The sequence below is a fragment of the Narcine bancroftii genome, chromosome 5, assembly GCF_036971445.1.
Source record: "Narcine bancroftii isolate sNarBan1 chromosome 5, sNarBan1.hap1, whole genome shotgun sequence".
NCBI classification, from domain to species: domain Eukaryota; kingdom Metazoa; phylum Chordata; class Chondrichthyes; order Torpediniformes; family Narcinidae; genus Narcine; species Narcine bancroftii.
This window is the reverse complement of record NC_091473.1, coordinates 91,280,663-91,298,427: the sequence shown is the minus strand read 5'-3', so window position 1 is coordinate 91,298,427 and position 17,765 is coordinate 91,280,663. Positions and strand designations below refer to the sequence as shown.

Sequence of the window (17,765 nt, the reverse complement as noted above, 5' to 3'; positions counted from 1 at the left end):
GGATCTCAACACCTCTTCAGCTGAGCTCGTCTATGGAGCTCCACTGGTGGTCCTGGGAGAATTCGTACCATTCCCAGGAGGACAGCAGGATGACTCTGCAGCATTCCTCAGTAGTGAAAGAGTTGCCAACCTGGCCCTGATTCCACCTTCCAGGCATGGACATGCAAGGACCAACATACTCAAAGACCTGCTAGACGATGAGTATGTTTTCATTCGCAGGAGTCCACATTATCTGCTGCTTCAGAAGCCATACAAGGGTCCCTTCTGGGTCATCCGCAACAACGGGGCCATGTTCGAGTTGGAGATCAGAGGCAAAACTGAGGTCTTCACCACAGATAGGCTAAAGCTGGCACACCTGGACCTAGTGCATCCAGTCAAGATACCAGCACCACGCCAAAGAGGCAGGCCACTGAAGGCTGTAGAGACTTTGCATCCGGGCACCAAGGACAATAGCAAGGACAATACCACCGGTTCTGGGATGGGTGGGAGTGGTCATGTGGCAGCCCGCTGCCGCAGCAGTTGAGCCGGTGCTCTGGGCGGTGGGCGCAACCAGAGGCCAGAAGCCCATGCAGCGGTACTGGCCCCAACAAGCAAACCAGCAGGTGAACAGCAAAGGCAGCTTAAAGGCCAGTGACCCCCATAAAGGTGCTGGCCTTGCTGTGCAGCTAACAGACAGGGACAGCGCACAGGGAAGAAGGACATTGTTATACAAGAAAGTACCTGTGCGCGGGAAACTCACTTTTGTTATGCAGATTGTCAAGTCAGCCAAGAGTGGCCACGGCGGGGAACAGTGCAAGTATAAAAGTCAGACCTGAGCCCTAATAAAACACAGAGCTTAACCTGAATACACCACATGTGTGTGTTTTCTTTCAATAAGTGGCGAGTACAGCATGATCAATTGCACAAAGACTGAAGTTGCCGAAACTGAAGGCTTTTATTTGCAAGAGATGGACAGCATCCCTGTGCTGGTCATTCACACTGACCCGTACTTGAACTGGGGGGTGGGGGGGGGGGAGGCTTGTGGCATGACAGCCTTTATGGGGAAGAAAAGGGAGGAGTCATGAGAGCAGGGTCAAACAGGAAAGGCCATGTAATTTACAGATGACAAATATGTACAATAGTGGTTTCACCACAAAAGGAATTGTGAATCGTGATCTTGAGATGAAAATTAACACAAGGAAACATGAGGTGATGATAGGAAAATGAGGAGATGCAAAATAGAATAAAGAATATTGTTCTAAAAGGGGTGCATCAGCTGAGGGACATGAACAAATCATTTGTAATGGGACACGTTGACAACATGATTAATAAGACACTTTGTTTTGGGTTTCAGCATGAGTGTAAAAGTTATGCCAAACTTTGAATGGCTTTTAACTGGTGAATCATGATGACAAGAGATTACTGGTATAAAATAAGGAGAAACTGAATTCAGAGTGAAGTGAAGCTGACTATTTTTATGCAACATGTGGTCAGACTCAGAAATGCAGGTGTGGTGGAGGCAGGTTCTATTGTGTTCAACAGAAGAGAATTAGATAAAAAAATATCATGGCAAAAAATATGCAAGTCTAGAAAAATAAACTGTATGGTGGATGCATTGAATAACCTCCTTCTACACTGTAACAATTCAATAATTCTATGAATATAAATTATTTAGACTTACAAAAAATCTTGCTTCTTGAAGGCAAATGTGTTCTCTTTCCAGCAACAAACGAGTCTTAGACTGCATGGCCTTAAGATTGTTCAGTTCCCATCAAATGAAGAGTCATCTTGTTTATGAAAGTGTAAAATAAGACACTTTATCTTTCCTTCACCTTGGTAGCATCAAACAAAAAGCATGATATAAAAATTTCAACATCTTATATAAACACATTAATTAAATGTATATAATAAACTATTAAATTATAATAGGATGCAAAGTGGCAATGTACAAAGTAAGCAGATGCCACTTGGAATTCTTATGTAAACTTGATTATAATAGTCACGGGGCATGTTTATTTTCTGGGCACAAAAGATTGTTACGAGCCCAGAGGACCCCAAAACCCAGCAGCAATAGATATTCACCAAGACAAATGGTTACTTAAACAAGTTGCATTTAATTATCTTTAAACATGAAAATAGAATCAAACTTTAACTTATCTCTATTGACTTACTTAACTCCCTTCTAATTCTAAGTGCATGTGTATGTAATGTGTGTGTATGTTCATAAAAGTTCTTTGGTTCGCAGTCCAATCTCACTTCTCATTCCTCCAAGTTCACTGGTTTCAGGCAATTCTTATACTGTGCACAGAATTTAACATTTATAAAGTTCACCAGGCTTTGGTGCTTAAAAGGTAAATGGTTACCGCTCAGGAAGGTTCTTGTCAGTTTTCAGAGAGAGAATTGTTGTTCGCTGGACATCCACAACTAATCCCTTTTTAATCAGCTACTCCAGTGTCTTGTTGACAAAACTTGTCCCCTTCAGGGTTCTCCAGATGATAACCTTTTTCTTTCAGGTCACCACAGAGATCCTTTTTGTTTCTCTTATTCCAAAGGAAACATTAGACAGCCAGTCCTCTCCTCCTGCATGAGCCACAAAGGCTTTGACCAGGTTGTCTTCCAACTGGGCTTTCCAAAAGCTCGCCAGGTTTTCTGGTTCCAGTCCCAGCTGCTGTCTGCTGGCTGTAACATTGAACAATTGATCAAGTGTGTGTGTCTCTCTCTGACTCGCTGAGAGAAAGCCTGTTTGACTCTCTCTGCTTGCAAAACCACATGTCCCCCTCAGAACAGCAAGTTCTCTTCCTGACAGCAGCAGCTCAGGTATGCTCTTTCATCTGTTGCCTTTTGCAAACAACAATCCATTAGTGAAGTCTCTTGAGCACTCTTCAAAAGCTCTGGAGCCAATAATTATTTTAAATAAGATCTGTTTTAAAGTGCTTGCATGTGACCTACTCTTACAAACCTTTCCCAATTTATCTCCCCAAAACATAACTATATATGTTGTTGCAGGCTACTGGCCCTCCAGTGAGCATCCCTGAACAGCCTGTCACCACACATTCAGCCCACCAAGCTCACACCAGTTCACAGGGAAACAATGTTCGTCCACTCCCCTTTGGTCTTTGGTATTAATCCACAAAGAGCAGTGACTTGCAATAGTCACTAATCTCAACTAGCATTTGGGACCTTGGAAGAAATTGGAGCGCCCGACTCGAACCCTGGTCCAATCTAAGAGCAGATTTAATGCCAGTTTTTCAATGTTATCACATTTCCCATCCACAAAGGGAGCGGGAAAGAACTTGTCAAAATGTAAGCCCCGCAGCCAGACCTTCAGCGTTGACATCGAGGCCACGGCCAAGGCACTGGGTCGGCACCTACCCGAGCATTGCACTCACCAGCAGCCACCACCAACCACGCACCTCTCGCCCCAAATTCGGCGCCCGAACGTGCACCGATTGGACACCGGAAGCACTATGTTGGTTGCCAGGCGACGGGTTTCAGCGTCTTCCCACAGGAGTGAGTGGATGGCCCCCTACTGGCTGGAGGCTGCCATTGTGGTCCATGGACTCCAAACCACGGCCAAGGCATCACGAGGTGAGGACACCCCGACTTCGGCAAATCCCTTCTTTGTTGGATTAAATAATTGTTGCAATCCACAATAATGACCCAAATGAATGAGGAAAATGTAATGATTTCATTGTCATACACGTAATATATCAACATGAAATCATGCATGAAATAATTGCAATAAAATCATTAATACATCAATCCTTTCTGTTAGGTTTTCTTATTGGAAAGAATGCTGGGGAAAAGTGGCAACTCTCTGTCTTCCCTATTGTAGACAAAGTTAAAGAATTTAACATTCAAAATGTGACAGTGATTTTACCTTTACCTTTAGACAGGCACACGGACAAAAGGAAATAAAGGGTTACCAGAGAGGAAGGATTTAGTATTTTATTTGGAAGGAATATATAGGTTGACACAACTCTGAGGGCTGAAGGGTCTGTCCTGAGCTATGCGATGGGCATCCGTGGTGATGTTGGTTGTCATCTCGAGTCAGGATGATGTGTGACTATGGAATGAACTTGAAATGACCTTGCTGGTAAACAGGCCTTGGTAAGATGTTGACATGCGTTTTGTATACCACACCACAATTATGGTTCAACAGTAAAGGTGGGGGCGGGTGTGAAGTTTCAGGATTGCAGGTGGAGGTGCCAATTAAGTGAATTGCTTTATCCAGGATAATGCCAAGCTTCTTGAATTGGTATTGTTGCATCTGAGATGGAGAACAAAACATTTTCTCCTTTGTAATGTTGATGTGCTCCAGAATATTACTATTCCCTCTCCTGAACTCACTAGTGTTCGTGTCCATCTACGTGGTAAATGAACACAAAAAAATATTAATTTCATGCCACTGAAGACACGGCAAAGACATCTGCAACAAGAGCCCAACTACCACAATTAATATTCATCAAGTCTTGATCAACTACTTTTTCTCCCACTAATGGCATTCGACCTGCTGAGTTCCTTCAGTTTGCTATATTTAGCTTCAGATTCCAGCATCTGCAGTTCTCCTTTCACCAGGATGTTGTCTAGATTAGAGAATAACAGCTGAAAGGAGAGGTTGGACAAAATTGGATTGTTATCTCTGGAGAATCAGAGGCTGAGTATATAAAATTATGAGTCATTTCCCAAAGTGTAAATATAATTTCATATAATATGGGAAAAGTTTAAGGGAGATTTACAAGCCAAGCTTTTTTTTTGGACCAGGAGTGGTAAGTGCATGCCACATGTTGCTGAGGAGGTAGTGGAAATAAATACAATTGCAATATTTAAGAAGCACTTAGGCACCACATGAATAGACGAGCAACTGAGTAAACCATATGCAGATCAATGGGATTAGTTTAAATTGGCATCATGGTTGGCACAAATATCATGGGATGAAGGGCCCATTCCTGAACTATTCATTGATCTATATTCTGTGTACCAGCTGGACATGGAAATATGAAAGGTTTTTCATCACTGGTAAGTTAAATCCTGATATTCACTACTAAACAACCAATGAGAAATCTTTCACCAGAGGATAGGAAGCTTTTGGACCATCCTTATTAGTTGTTTTACCATGAACCACCATTGATGCCTCGACTTGACAGGACATCAGAGTGCAGATCTGATCTGTTGGCTGAGAATCAGTTATCTCTGGCTTGATAGTAATGGCAGAGTAGAAGACATGAGGATACACTTTGTAGCAGTGCATATTTTGGCTTTTGATGTCTGCAGTACCTGATGGTTTGCCAGATTTGAATTCCAGAGGAGCAATTGGAGAGATGAAGGAGTCGCAGGGTTGCACGTGAGATTCTGCATTATGTCTGACGTCTAGTGAGTACAGACGAGGAGCAGACAAATGAGTTTTCTCAAATTATTTTGTGAAGTAAATTAACTAACAACCTTTGTCTCATAACTCAGAAGCATTGGGCCTTCTCACATACATCCACCTGCATTAAGTAGGTTCAGTTGAATGACATTTAAAAGTTCCAATGTGAAAATGTTGTACAAGAATCAGAGCCTTTGGCTTCACTCTTCGACCTTTATACTTGTAGAAATGGCTGGATTATTGCAAGCTACTGCACCAAATATTTAATGTAAGATGATTAACAAAATTTTTTGAGGCTAAAACATGTGTCATACATAGCATACAAAATATATATAGCATGAGTGTCTGCAGAATGTCAAAGCAATAGAACATTTATAAGTGCATAATCATTGGTAGAAAGAAATATTACTTGCTTTGCTTGGAATAGCCTAATGTGAAATTATTAACATTAACAAGATCTTGCAAGTAGAAGCAAACTTCAATTTGGAGAAATTTTACAATTTCTAAGGTATTTAATGTTTAGTACAATGTTGGTCTGTTCAAAATTTTTTAAATGGCGATGCTGCCAGAGCTGCTGTAATGGCAGCATTGCCATTAGTGCAGTCACGGGGAGAGCGGGGAACAGAAACACAGAGCCCTCCTTGTGGTGCGCTGTTAGACAGAATCAGACACACACAAGGTAAAGACTGAACAACAAGCTTTAATCCACAAAGACTTCGACAGAGCCAGGTTGGCTGTAGCTGCAGCAACTCTGAGTGAGATCTCGGGAGGCCGGAACATGCTTATATCCCAGAGGGTAATTGACACCCGACCGGTGGGGCTTGATCCATTCAGGCTGACTGGTTGACAGCCGGCCAGGTGTTGTCCTGTCCCATTACACTCCTGCAGGTACAGAGGTTTCCCCCTGCAGTAGGTCGGTGGAGTACCACCACACTCCTGAAGAGTTCTACCATCCAGTACGATTGCTGAAAGCACTATATACTCTAAGCTTTAAACAGTCTGTTATAGGAGCTGATGGTGTTTTATTTCAAATTCAGCAACTGTGGGGTCTGGGTCAAGATGGCGGTGTCTATGCTTGGCTGTGGCCACAAATGTTTGTAGACTGCAGTGGACTGGCACAGGGCACCAGAAATGGGAAGAACATTTCCTCCCCCCCACATTGAGAAGGAGAACCAGAGGAGATGACCCCAAGTATGGAGACCAAGGTGATGCACCAGCTAGGGGCTTGAGGTCAAAGGACCCACACCAGGCTGAGGGCTGGTGAATGCTGGCTCATGAGAACCAGGTATTGTAACCAGAATTCGAGAAGGTGCTGAGTGCAAGAAGGGCTCCCAAAGGGTCTTGGGCACTGAAGCTTCCTCATCATGTCGGAGGTTTGGATCTGGGCTCAGGTTATCAATGATTTGAATTGAACCTACTGTAAATATTCGTGTATAATGTGTTTCGTGTATAATGCGACACCACCCCCCCCCCATTTTTGAGGGAAAAACGGGGAGAAATTTTTTACCCCCGTATATAATACGACCCCTCTCCCCTTGCCAACCCAAGTCACTCTGGGGTCTCTCTCCCCCCTCACATGCCCGATTCGCACTGCCATCACTCCCCCTGCTCCCCCAGTTACACTGCTGTCAATGTAGGTGGCTGTGATAATCATACTTATCGTTAAACCTGGCAGAATTTTTTTTAAAATTATAACCTCATGTATAATGTGACCCCCCCCCCTCCCCCTTACTTTGGGCTCAAATTTTGGTACAAAATTTTTTGCATTATACTTGAATATTTACGGTAAGTCTTTTTGACTGCAGAGACTGAAGGAGACAAATCCAGGGACACTCAGTGACTCTGAGGGGACTCTATTTTGCTGCTTTTTCTCCATGGACACTCAGTTACTCTGAGGGGACTCTCTATTGCTTCACTTTCTCTGATTATAAGTGGTGTAGGGCAACGCTAATGGTGAATTGGATTATTGCCTTATGCAGGTTGATCTTTTTGCTCAACTGCACTAATTCCATTTCCCTATATTAGGATCTTATCTTTCTATGACCTGCCTGTTTAAGGGTTTAAATGGCTCTGAAATGTAATACATGTACCTATTATTTTATTCCACATCAATTGGCAGAGCACTTTAAATATTAACCATTCTCTGTTTAAAAACTTACCCCGCAAATCTTATTTAAAACTTTTTCCTCTCACCCTAAACCTGTGTCCCCTGGTTTTTGACAGCCTTACCATTAGAAAATGATTCTGGCTATTTATTCTTTCTACGCCTCTCATAATCTTATCTTCTTCTCCCAGGTCACTCCTCAGCCTTCTTCACTCCAGAAAAAAGAAGTCTTGCCTTTCTAATCACTCCTCACAATCCTCTAATCCAGTCAACTTCTGGTGAATCTCCTCTGCACTCTCTCCAGCACAATTGTATCCTTCCTGTAGTGTCATGCCAGAATGGCACACAATATTCCAAGTTTTTGATAGAAGACATGAGAACACAAACAACAGAAATAAAAGTAGGCCCATTGCCCCTTCATGCCTGCTCCAATTCATTATGATTGTTGCAAATCAGCCTTGGGCCTCAATTCCTTTTTCTGTGACAGTTCCAGAATGATCTCAATCCCCCAATCTTTCAAAAGTGTAGTCACCGCTTTATTTGACTCATGTTGTCATCTCCAAAACCTGCCAGAGAATTTCAGAAATAGATCAGCCTCTGTAAGAACCTCCAAAGCACCCTTGTTTTAAATGATTTTCCCTCATCCTGAAACTATATCCCCTCATCTGTGACTCTCCCACTCAAAACATCTGAATCCTGGGGCTTATGCGATTCAAAAAGATCACCCCTCATTATTCTAAACTTCAAAGAATACAGGCCTTTATTTAGCTGTATATAACAGGTCAATTCTCTCATCCCAGCAATTAATCTAGTTAATCTGGACTGCTTCCAATGCTAGTTTATCCTTTCTTAAATAAGAGGCTCAAAATTGTGCATAGGAGTCCAGATGCAGACTCACTATATAATTGCAATAAAGCCTCTAATGCTCCTCTATTTTTAAACTCTGGTCCCTTTGCAATGAAGGACAATATCTCATTTGTATGCTTCTCTAAGTTGCTCTCGTCTTTCCTCACTTGTTCATTAATCACTGGTTCATCAATCACTGGTTCATCGGTAACTCAGGAAAACAAAACTATAAGCTTTTGTAACCCACGCAAACTGCTGTTGACAAAATAATGCACATTAAATGGAAGAACTGAACAGTATAGAAACTAGTGAATACAAAATAGTACATTATCCAATAAAGCTGCATCTTGAAAGCAAAAATAATATTAATAGCATGCATATTTTGCCAGATACAACTTTCTAACCCAATCTTGGTGCCCCTTGTATCTTTTTTCACCTCATAAAAATATTTCCATTTTCTGGTTTAGGGTGAATCTCTGTTCAACAAACCACAATATCTTGCAAAAAGTTGCCCTCTTTGTTGTTTATAGCAGGACAGTGGAGATTTTGACTATATTATAGAAATATCTAAAAAAATGGGAAAATCGGAACCAAGTCTAACACAATTTTCTCCTAACAGTCCTACATAACATAGTGATCAAGAATGGAGGTCCTGACAGCTCTGACTGTAATCAATTAGAGCATCTTTAATGCAGTACTGACTAGAATGATTATGGCTCAGCATCCCAAGAATTAATCAGAGAATACTATCAAGTGATAATGAGAAAAATGTGTGTGAATTGTCGATGTTCAGTTTATGATGAAATTAGCCAGGTCATGCCCTCAACTGGATGACATAAATAAAATCAAACAAAATTTACAGTTAAAGACAAAATAATTGACCTGGTTCCTCACTTCTCATTAAAGCCATTTCCATTTTAACTTTACATGATTTACTTTGGTAAATCCAAGATCTGATGTAATTCTTTATTTATAGAATATCTGAAACACCATTGATCTCACCATGTGGACAATTATTTACATACCAAAAATATAGTTTGATTTCTAAGTGGAAGGTATTAGTTTGATTAATTTACAATATGCAGAGATTAGAGCCAATATAACATGTTGTATTAATGGTATGTATGCAAAGTTAGTGGTGCTCTCAACACTACTTTGCAAACTTAATATGTTTCAGGTGCCTGAATATATCAGTAGAATTAAGTAAAACACGAAAGCTTACAGACATCGTGGATGAAGGAAAAACACAATGCTGGAGAAACTGAGCAGGTCAAAGTGTCCTTTATATAACAAAGATAAAATACATATCTGACCTTCAGTTTGAGCCCTTCATCTATATGCGTCAAAATAAAAGGGTAAGGGGAATGGTTGGTCGCAGATGCTGGAGGTAATAGGTGGAGAAAGGAGGGAGGGCATAGCAACAAACAAGGGGAGGATGGATTTAAAAACACAAAATGCTGGAGAAACACAGCAGGTAAAACAGTGTCCTTTATATAGCAAGCATAAAAATACATAACCGACGTTTTGGGCTTGAGCCCTTCATTAAGGTTATGTATTTTTACCTTTGCTATATAAAGGACACTGTTTTACCTGCTGTGTTTCTCCAGCATTGAGTTTTAACTTCAACCATGGTATATACAGATTTTTGTGTTTTACTTCTTTTCCTTACTACAAGGGGAAGAGGGATGGCTAAGTGAATAGAGAGGGAAAGGGTGGAGACCTGACGGGTAAGGGAAAGGAGGGGTAAAAGAGAGCATGTTAGCAGAAACTAGAAAAGTTGATGTTAACACCATTCGACTAGAGTGCCCAGATAGAAAAATCCTCCAACTTACAGGTTGTCTTGAGGCTATGGACAGACATGTGAGTCTGAGAGTGTGACGCAGAATTGAAATAGTTGGCTACACTGGGAGATCGCTTCGCTGAGCACCTTCGCTCTGTCAGCACCAGTGACGGAGATCTCCCAGTGGCCAACCATTTCAGTTCTGTGACACACTCCCATATTCACATGTCTGACCATAGCCTCATGTATTATCCCATCAAGACCACCCATAAATTGGAGGAACAACACCCGACATCTTTGCATACTTTGATGAAGGGCTTAAGCCAGAAATGTTAGTAATGTATTTTTTTTCTTTGATATATAAAGGATATCGTTTGACCTGCTGAGTTTTTTCAGCATTGTGTTTTAATCTTTTTTATATTAGTAGAATCTTGTGTTTAAGAATGTAACAGGAGTCGCGAACATGCTTTTGCCCTTACCTTCTTTCCCGAATGATTATGGTGCAGCATATGCTGGCTACTTGGCATTTTATTTACATGTGACCCCTTACAGCAATCACTGGCAAGCTATTTGATAGCAGAAAGTCTAATCACGTCTTCATGACATTTCCAACTGCGACTATATACTGATCAAGTTTGGAACTCAAGAAAATTCTCTATTCATTCTCAGATTCAGAGTGGAAGCACGATACATATAGTGCATTGCCTGGATTTTTCATTTGAATTGTATTTGAAATTTCTTTGAATGGATGTATTAGTTTCTGGGTTTTTTGGGATTTAACATGACAGATCAAGTTTCATTAGGAATTTAACCCTGACTGAGCTATCTGATCAAAACAAAGTTTCATAATGTCTTTTTCTTTATTTTCTTCTGCCTTCCCTTTACATTTCTTGACAATATATTGTCTTCTTAATTTTATTTAATTTGTAGTGAGTGTTGAGTTACTGATTTCAAAAATATATAAATAGCCAACATCTGTAGTTGTACTTGGTGAGACATAATGTTCCCTATTCCTATAGCTAGGGTAGGGTCAGCTTTCATCTCAACTATCTGTGTGATATGCAGAGTATGTCACCTACTGTTATGGGCACTTCATGAAATATGTTCCTTTAAATAAATGGAATTTGAACTGGTTCTTCCATGGTTGGTGACCATGTGCAGCAAAACACCTCACATGGAAGTGGAACGTCCTTCCATTCCAGAGCTCCCACTGTAGGCTTGACTTGTAGCACAGTCACCTCACTGCTGCTTATTTCCATTTATTCATTTTTTCTTCCTCTGCAGCTCCTTTATTTCCTCACTTATATCTATTGAATTTGTTTGGTTAGAACTGGGAATTCTGCACACTGATTAATTCATGCAGTCACCATGCAGCAGGTTTTACCTCCATGGCTAATCTTCCACCTGTGGGCCAAGAAGATCAGGAAAAGAAGGGTGTAGAGAAAATTTAAAGTTGAGCATATATAGGGAAGTAAATTAATTGAGAGTAGGTCAAAGATTACACTTGCAGGGATAGGAGTGATCAGGGGAAAAAAGGAGTTCTGTCATGTTTCACTTTTACCAGGTTGACTAATTCCATATGGCGCTGCTGTCCAACCCTGTCCTCTTTACACTGGCTTCTCTACTATATTTAACCAGTCTCGAGAAATGGTGAATTGACTCCAAATGGTGATCATTCTTTTTCTCCCAGTGACAACGCTCGACCCTCTGATTTCCTCCAGGTGATTGTGTTTAGCAGCAGATTCCAACACCTACAGTCCTCTGTGGGTCTCTGATAAACATTCATCCATCCCTACTTGCCTGTTCACTCACTGTTCTATTTTACAGAGTTAATGGACCAGACACATTTGTGGCAAAGAATTCTACATATTCTCCTGAATGCATGGAATGTTTTCTATTCTCTATGAAGATTTGTGTTGTAAGTTTCTGGTATTTGTAAATCAGTAGCACACAAGATGTTTTATTTTCTTCTGAACCTTCAACCAAGTTCTGATTTTAAGTGCCATATTGAGCAGTCTTTGAATTACAATGAGAAAGGATCCTGCTAAGTTCATCATTCACTTATGTTAATATAGCAGTAAAATACACCAACAATATAATGCAGGGATGTATTTGATATTCCTCATACAAAACAACTTCTAAAAACATCTGTGCAAAAACATTTATGGAGAAATAAATCTTGTTACAATATAACCCCACATTGAATACTAGTCATGAATGCTTATCTTCTCATTACAAACATATTAACTGGGCTGTGTTGGAGTAAAACATACATACAACAGATATTCAAAAATAGAAAATACAAAGCACACCTCATCTCAAAATATTTGCAGGAACTGTTATGGAAAACAAAAATCTCTGCCAGAAGGACAAATCAAATTCTAATCACGTTCTGAATTGTAATCACCAGCACAGCTCATGTTTTGTTGTTTCAAAAAAAACTATACAACCTCAGTGACTGCATGGCATGGCAGCTCACTTGCTCAGGCCAAAAAAAGTATCCATTTCTTTGTAATGGAGTAGGTTGATGCTCACTGAGATCATCCTTTAACCAGATGTTTCATCACATGAGATTAAGGACAAATTGCCCTCTGTGGTTATTTTTTTGTGAGAAGCTGCAACATTTGCTGGGATATTCTCCTTCCAGCATCAAATTATTTTGAAGAATGGTGGTCCTCACTATCAGCTCAGCTCATTCACTGAAACAAGCTCCCAAACACAAAATAATCACTCCAATAAGAAAAGTTGATTGTCATCTCAAAGCTTGTATGTTGGCCCAATTTACATTAAATAGTTGCATAGCAACAAATATAAGTGAAATTTAAATGTACTATTTATATAAATTTTAAAATTCTATTTTATAATGTGTGATCAAAAGCTGCACCCCTTTTACTTTGTTACTATTACCATTTTGCCAAAACACATGAATTCAATAAAAATCAAATCAACATTGCTAGGAGAAACCACAAAGAACTATACAGTTCAGGTATTTGGTTATAAAAGGGGATATTTTCGAAGTCTTGATTTTCTAAAACAATCTGCAGGATTCTACTTTTTGCACTTGCATTGTAAAAGATTTCTTTCCTTAAAAAAGTTTTTTTAAAAATATTTAAAATATCTTATTTGTTCCTGGATGCACAGTTTTTCTCTCCAAAATTACATAAGCACTTTTATGGTCACCCATGGATTCTGTTCATCAGATAAGAAATATCTGAAAAAAAATCACTGTACAAAATTATTTGGTGTAGATACCCAGTGGTATAATCACTAAAAGACACTGCCCAGTGGAATACAAACGTTTATAGGTATGAAGCTCCTTGGCTCCTTCCAATTTCTAGCTGCACATGATCTAATCTAGGTGAACACCTGGGTAACTACAACTTGCCTCAGCGTTTTATATTGACAATGGAAGAGTAAATATTGATTCACTGCAGATCACAATTCAATGACTCTTGTGGAAAGGCAAGTGTGTATTATTATCAGACAGGTCTGCAATGATGTCCTCCAACATTGAACAGCCCATCAATAAAGAGTGTAGGATGGAAGAAAGGTTATTCGGAAGAAGCACAATATGGTCTCTGATGTCAAATATACAATGCAGCAAATATCAACATTTTAAGGTCACAATGAGAGCAAACAAGGGTATCCAATGCTGCTTAGTCAGTAACAAAATGGTAAATTGTTAACAGGCTATAAGATGCATTATCATGTATGTAAATCTTCATTTTGTTCCCTAATTTCTTTCTAAAATCAGATTATACACAATTATAAAAATTGATGAAACAAATTCTAAGAATATATATTTATATATACAGTATGTATATTTTTTTTACATTTCAGCTCTAATAACAGCTTCATTTGCCAACTGACCATCACTGTCCCCCAGTAGTGTTGCCTGTATTGGGTCCATTTGCATTGTTTTATGGGATATGTGTGCAAAGATCGGCACACTAGTTCCACTAGGATGGCTTGCCATGGATATATGATGAGATAGCAATGGAGTGTTTGCATCATGATTTGATCCTGAGGAAGGCAAGCTTGTTACATGACCAGTGCTTGTTGAACCACTTCCGCTGCTGGGCGATCGGCTCTTCGGTGGCGGACCATGTGGAATAATTCGTGGTGGCCCTTGCTGGTAATGGGTTGCTGGATAGGCAGTGTATCCTGCAGGCACAGGATAACTGTTAACTTGAATGAATCTCTGATGCTGGGCTATTTGTGGACCAATTAATCCACCAATCTGGCCCTGGGGTAAGCCCTGTGCTTGATATATATGAATTGGATACCTTGTGTTACTGAGATTACTAACTGGGCTTGCACTGAGAGATGTTGTCTGCGTTGTGGCATTCCCTCCAGATGGCGTTGTAGAACTGGTATGGCTTGATAGCCCCTCCCATGATCTCAGCCTGGCATGAATATCCTTAAAGCGCGGTCTTCTGGCTGGGATCTCATGCCAGGTTTCTGTCATTAAATCATACATTCTAGGGGGACAGTCCTCTGGGCATGGGAGCAACTGCCTCTTCCGTATCATTTCTATCACCTCCTGATTCGAAAATCCATAATATGGTTGCAGGCCAAAACTAAAAATTTCCCATAGCACCACACCAAAAGACCAAATATCTGAGTCACTAGAAAACTTCCCAAATAATATAGCTTCAGGAGGCATCCAGCGAATTGGTAGGAGAGACTTATTCTGTACCCTGTAATAGTCAGCGGCATATATTTCTCTTGAAAGGCCAAGATCAGATATCTTCACTCTCAGTTGCTCACCAATAATGATATTGCGTGCAGCAAGGTCCTTGTGAACAAAAAAGTGACTGGACAGGTATTCCATTCCTGTTGCTACTTGTATGGAGATGTGCAAAAAATCTGCATGGTCCAGACTGGATTTGACAGTTCCATCTTCATCGCTGCTGCATCCAACGTCAGAATGGGGTGATCTCATAATGAGGAATTCATGAAGGTCACCATGGTTCATGTACTCAAACAGCATGCAGACGGGTTGCTCCTGTGTCACCACCCCAAGTAGGCAGACGACATTGGGATGATGCAATTCCGACATCAGGGATGCTTCCTGCTGGAATTCTGTCCACAGCTGAGAATTACTGAAGTCCTTCAAGGTTTTTATAGCAACAAGCTGGGCATGATCCATTCCTGGAAGGTAAAGATGACCTTTGTAGATTTTTCCAAAGGCACATTCCCCTAGCTCTTCCATAAAACGAACAGCAGAAAGAGGCAACTCCTTAGCTTTGCTCTGCTAGATAAATGAAAAATATCTTTTAAGTTTTAAGGTGAACAAAATAAAAATAAGAAAAATACAAACATTGTTTAGTTGATGAAAGGATGTTTATGCCTTCTCTTTAAAGAACTGTCATAAATTAACTAATAAAGTTTATTTCAAACTCTGCCTATAGAAGCATAAACTCAGATATTTCACCTTTTGCAATGGATATCTTTTCACCCCACCTTTGTGTTCACTTGTTTAGTGTAAAGCAGCAGTGATTCCATATGGCGCCTTACCAAGTTGGCTATTTTTCATCTGTATATCAAGTAGACTGTGTTAAAATATTCCATCACCACAGAGCTCAAGACTGTCCTCAGATTGATATCCTAGGCCACATTTTCAGACAAGTGTATCAAATAGCGATCAGGTATATCGAATTAGGCATGCCAAATTCAATTTCCCTCTTCTGGATCAAAAACATCACAGAAATTGTAGTTTACCCAGATGAAAATCAGCTTGTTTGGCTCAGGACAAGTATCACCCAGGATTTGTTGATCTGTATGATCAATATATTCCTAAGTAAGAAGGATGCATAATTACTGAGCCCCAAAAGGGAGCAGTAAGGACCTTGTTAAGTTTAATGCAAAAGATTCAAGTTGTCAATATTTGAGAAAAATACACCCATAAATCATCTGTGGTTAACTCAGCCAAAAAAAGCAGAGCAAAGGTGGTACACTTAGCAGAGCGGTTAGTGCAACGCTGTTACAGTGCTCGTGATCGGGACTGCGGGTCAAATCCTGCATTGTATGTACGGAGATTGTACTAGTGCAACGCTGTTACAGTGCTCATGATCGGGACTGCGGGTCGAATCCTGCGCTGTATGTAAATTAAAAAAAAATTGTGTGAAAATATTGGAATTTACATTCTCTTATTTCCTATTAATTGTGCACTTTGAGAATATGGTGCAAATTGCACATAAGTTGTCACTTGCATGAAGTAATCAATGGAAAATTATGAGCTCTGCACACAGGGCTCCGTACCCGCACTCTCAGCAGGTTGAGACTCTAGGCCTAGAGTGTGCAGTTTACTCAGAAATGCCATGTCATTAGAAAAAAATTAAAATGCAAGCAGAGGCATTAACTTGTGACTTTGAGCAGTTTATTCCAAAATAACCTGTATTAAACTAACTTGTAATAAGTGGCTTTTTAAAAAAAAATGAAGAACACATACCATGCTTCCAGCAGCACCTCATAACTCAGGATTTTGTTTTAGAATACTAGAGGCTCTACCACTCAATAAACACCATTAAGATCTTTCCAAAGCTGAAACAGATTTGAAAAATGAACCTATGCATTGCATAGCGATAGCAGGAAATAAAGTTTCATTATAAGTGCACAGATGGTCTGTATTAAGAGCAAATCCTCAAGGGCAAAGTTGTTTTAAACTGACATACACTATATTATAGACCCAGTAATAAAAGAATATTGACCTCTCCATGACTCCTGGTGGATTTTATTTTTGTCTCTTCACACTGATACTGGATGACTATCAAAAGAGAAAAGAGGAGCCATAACTTTAGAGATCCAAGAAAACTTGCATCTCAACAGGAGGTTGTAAATCTGCTTGTTTTTGTTTGACAGACTGGCCTTGTATCCAGCCGATCAAACTGTACAGCAAATGAAAGATACACACTCGGTTCCTTGCCAAGATAAACTGAACTCAGTGGAAGAAAAACAACTGACTCCAGACGGACCAGATTTCAGCATTTTCTTTCCGTCTTTCTTGAAAAACCACTTATGTTAAGTACCATGCAAGTCTGGGTTTCATTTGCCATGTTTCAAAAAAGAAACAATTAAAGAGACCTAGTCCTTTATGTTTTTTGTTCCCTGGATCTTCACTGGATTTTCATTTTCAAATAGTGAAATGTAAACCCTTTATACATTAATTAAAAAAAAAATCTCTTATACTCCACACGCAAATTAAAATGCTATACAATTAAATTTTTGTTCTGTAAAAGAAGATATGAATTAGCAAAACCTGAAACCTACAGACTAGAAATAGCTTTAGACATTATTCAGTGTGAGTGCTGAGTTAGGCCATTTCAACTGAAGCTGCCATGAGTTACTCAATTATCCTCTTTGCTCCTGGTATGGGAAGAGAGAGAAAACAAAAATCATCTGAAGTAGCTCTTCATTATTCAACTGCAAAGTATGTTTTTGGATATTGGGGGAGGAAAAGGTCATGCTCAACTATCATTGCTGTGCAGGCAAACATATTGTCAACACCATTGAAGTGATTAACATGAAGAACAGCCATTTAATGAAGTATTAGGTAACTGCTGATGGCTTTAGAAGCAGTATGAATCCAGCACAGCCATTAACAGAATTGTAGAATGAAAACAAAACAAAAGAAATTACAGATCAATTTCATTTCAACAGCTTTTCAGAGTAGAGAATTTGAGGGT

At 39.9% G+C, this 17,765-nt stretch overlaps 2 protein-coding genes and 1 long non-coding RNA gene across 12 annotated transcripts in view; 1 reads left to right on the top strand and 2 right to left on the bottom strand.

Annotated features, from left to right (window-relative positions):
• LOC138763707 (ubiquitin-conjugating enzyme E2 U-like) overlaps positions 1 to 3,463 on the bottom strand; it is a 63,598-nt gene extending 60,135 nt beyond the window's left edge. For 3 of the 7 annotated variants that reach the window (XR_011357737.1, XM_069938333.1, XM_069938338.1), the window contains exons 1-2: positions 3,369 to 3,462; positions 1,661 to 1,811 (exon numbers count right to left, since the gene is read on the bottom strand). Coding sequence is in view for 6 of the 7 variants with exons in the window: in XM_069938333.1 (XP_069794434.1) it covers positions 1,661 to 1,726 (66 nt within the window). In the remaining variant the exon portion in view is untranslated. Of the gene's footprint in view, positions 1 to 1,660; positions 1,812 to 3,351 lie in introns of all 7 variants that reach the window. The other 4 variants (XM_069938337.1, XM_069938335.1, XM_069938336.1 and 1 more) reach the window with 4 other exon arrangements.
• A 4-nt stretch (positions 3,464 to 3,467) lies between these two features.
• On the top strand, positions 3,468 to 17,118 carry LOC138763708 (uncharacterized). The gene is made up of 3 exons (XR_011357738.1): positions 3,468 to 3,567; positions 11,905 to 11,995; positions 16,942 to 17,118. It is a non-coding gene; the product is annotated as an uncharacterized lncRNA (long non-coding RNA).
• ror1 (receptor tyrosine kinase-like orphan receptor 1) overlaps positions 12,172 to 17,765 on the bottom strand; it is a 327,496-nt gene continuing 321,902 nt past the window's right edge. For all 4 annotated transcript variants that reach the window (XM_069938329.1, XM_069938331.1, XM_069938330.1 and 1 more), the window contains one exon: positions 12,172 to 15,334. In XM_069938329.1, coding sequence (XP_069794430.1) covers positions 13,907 to 15,334 — 1,428 coding nt within the window. In that variant the 3' untranslated portion in view covers positions 12,172 to 13,906. The remainder of the gene's footprint in view (positions 15,335 to 17,765) is intronic.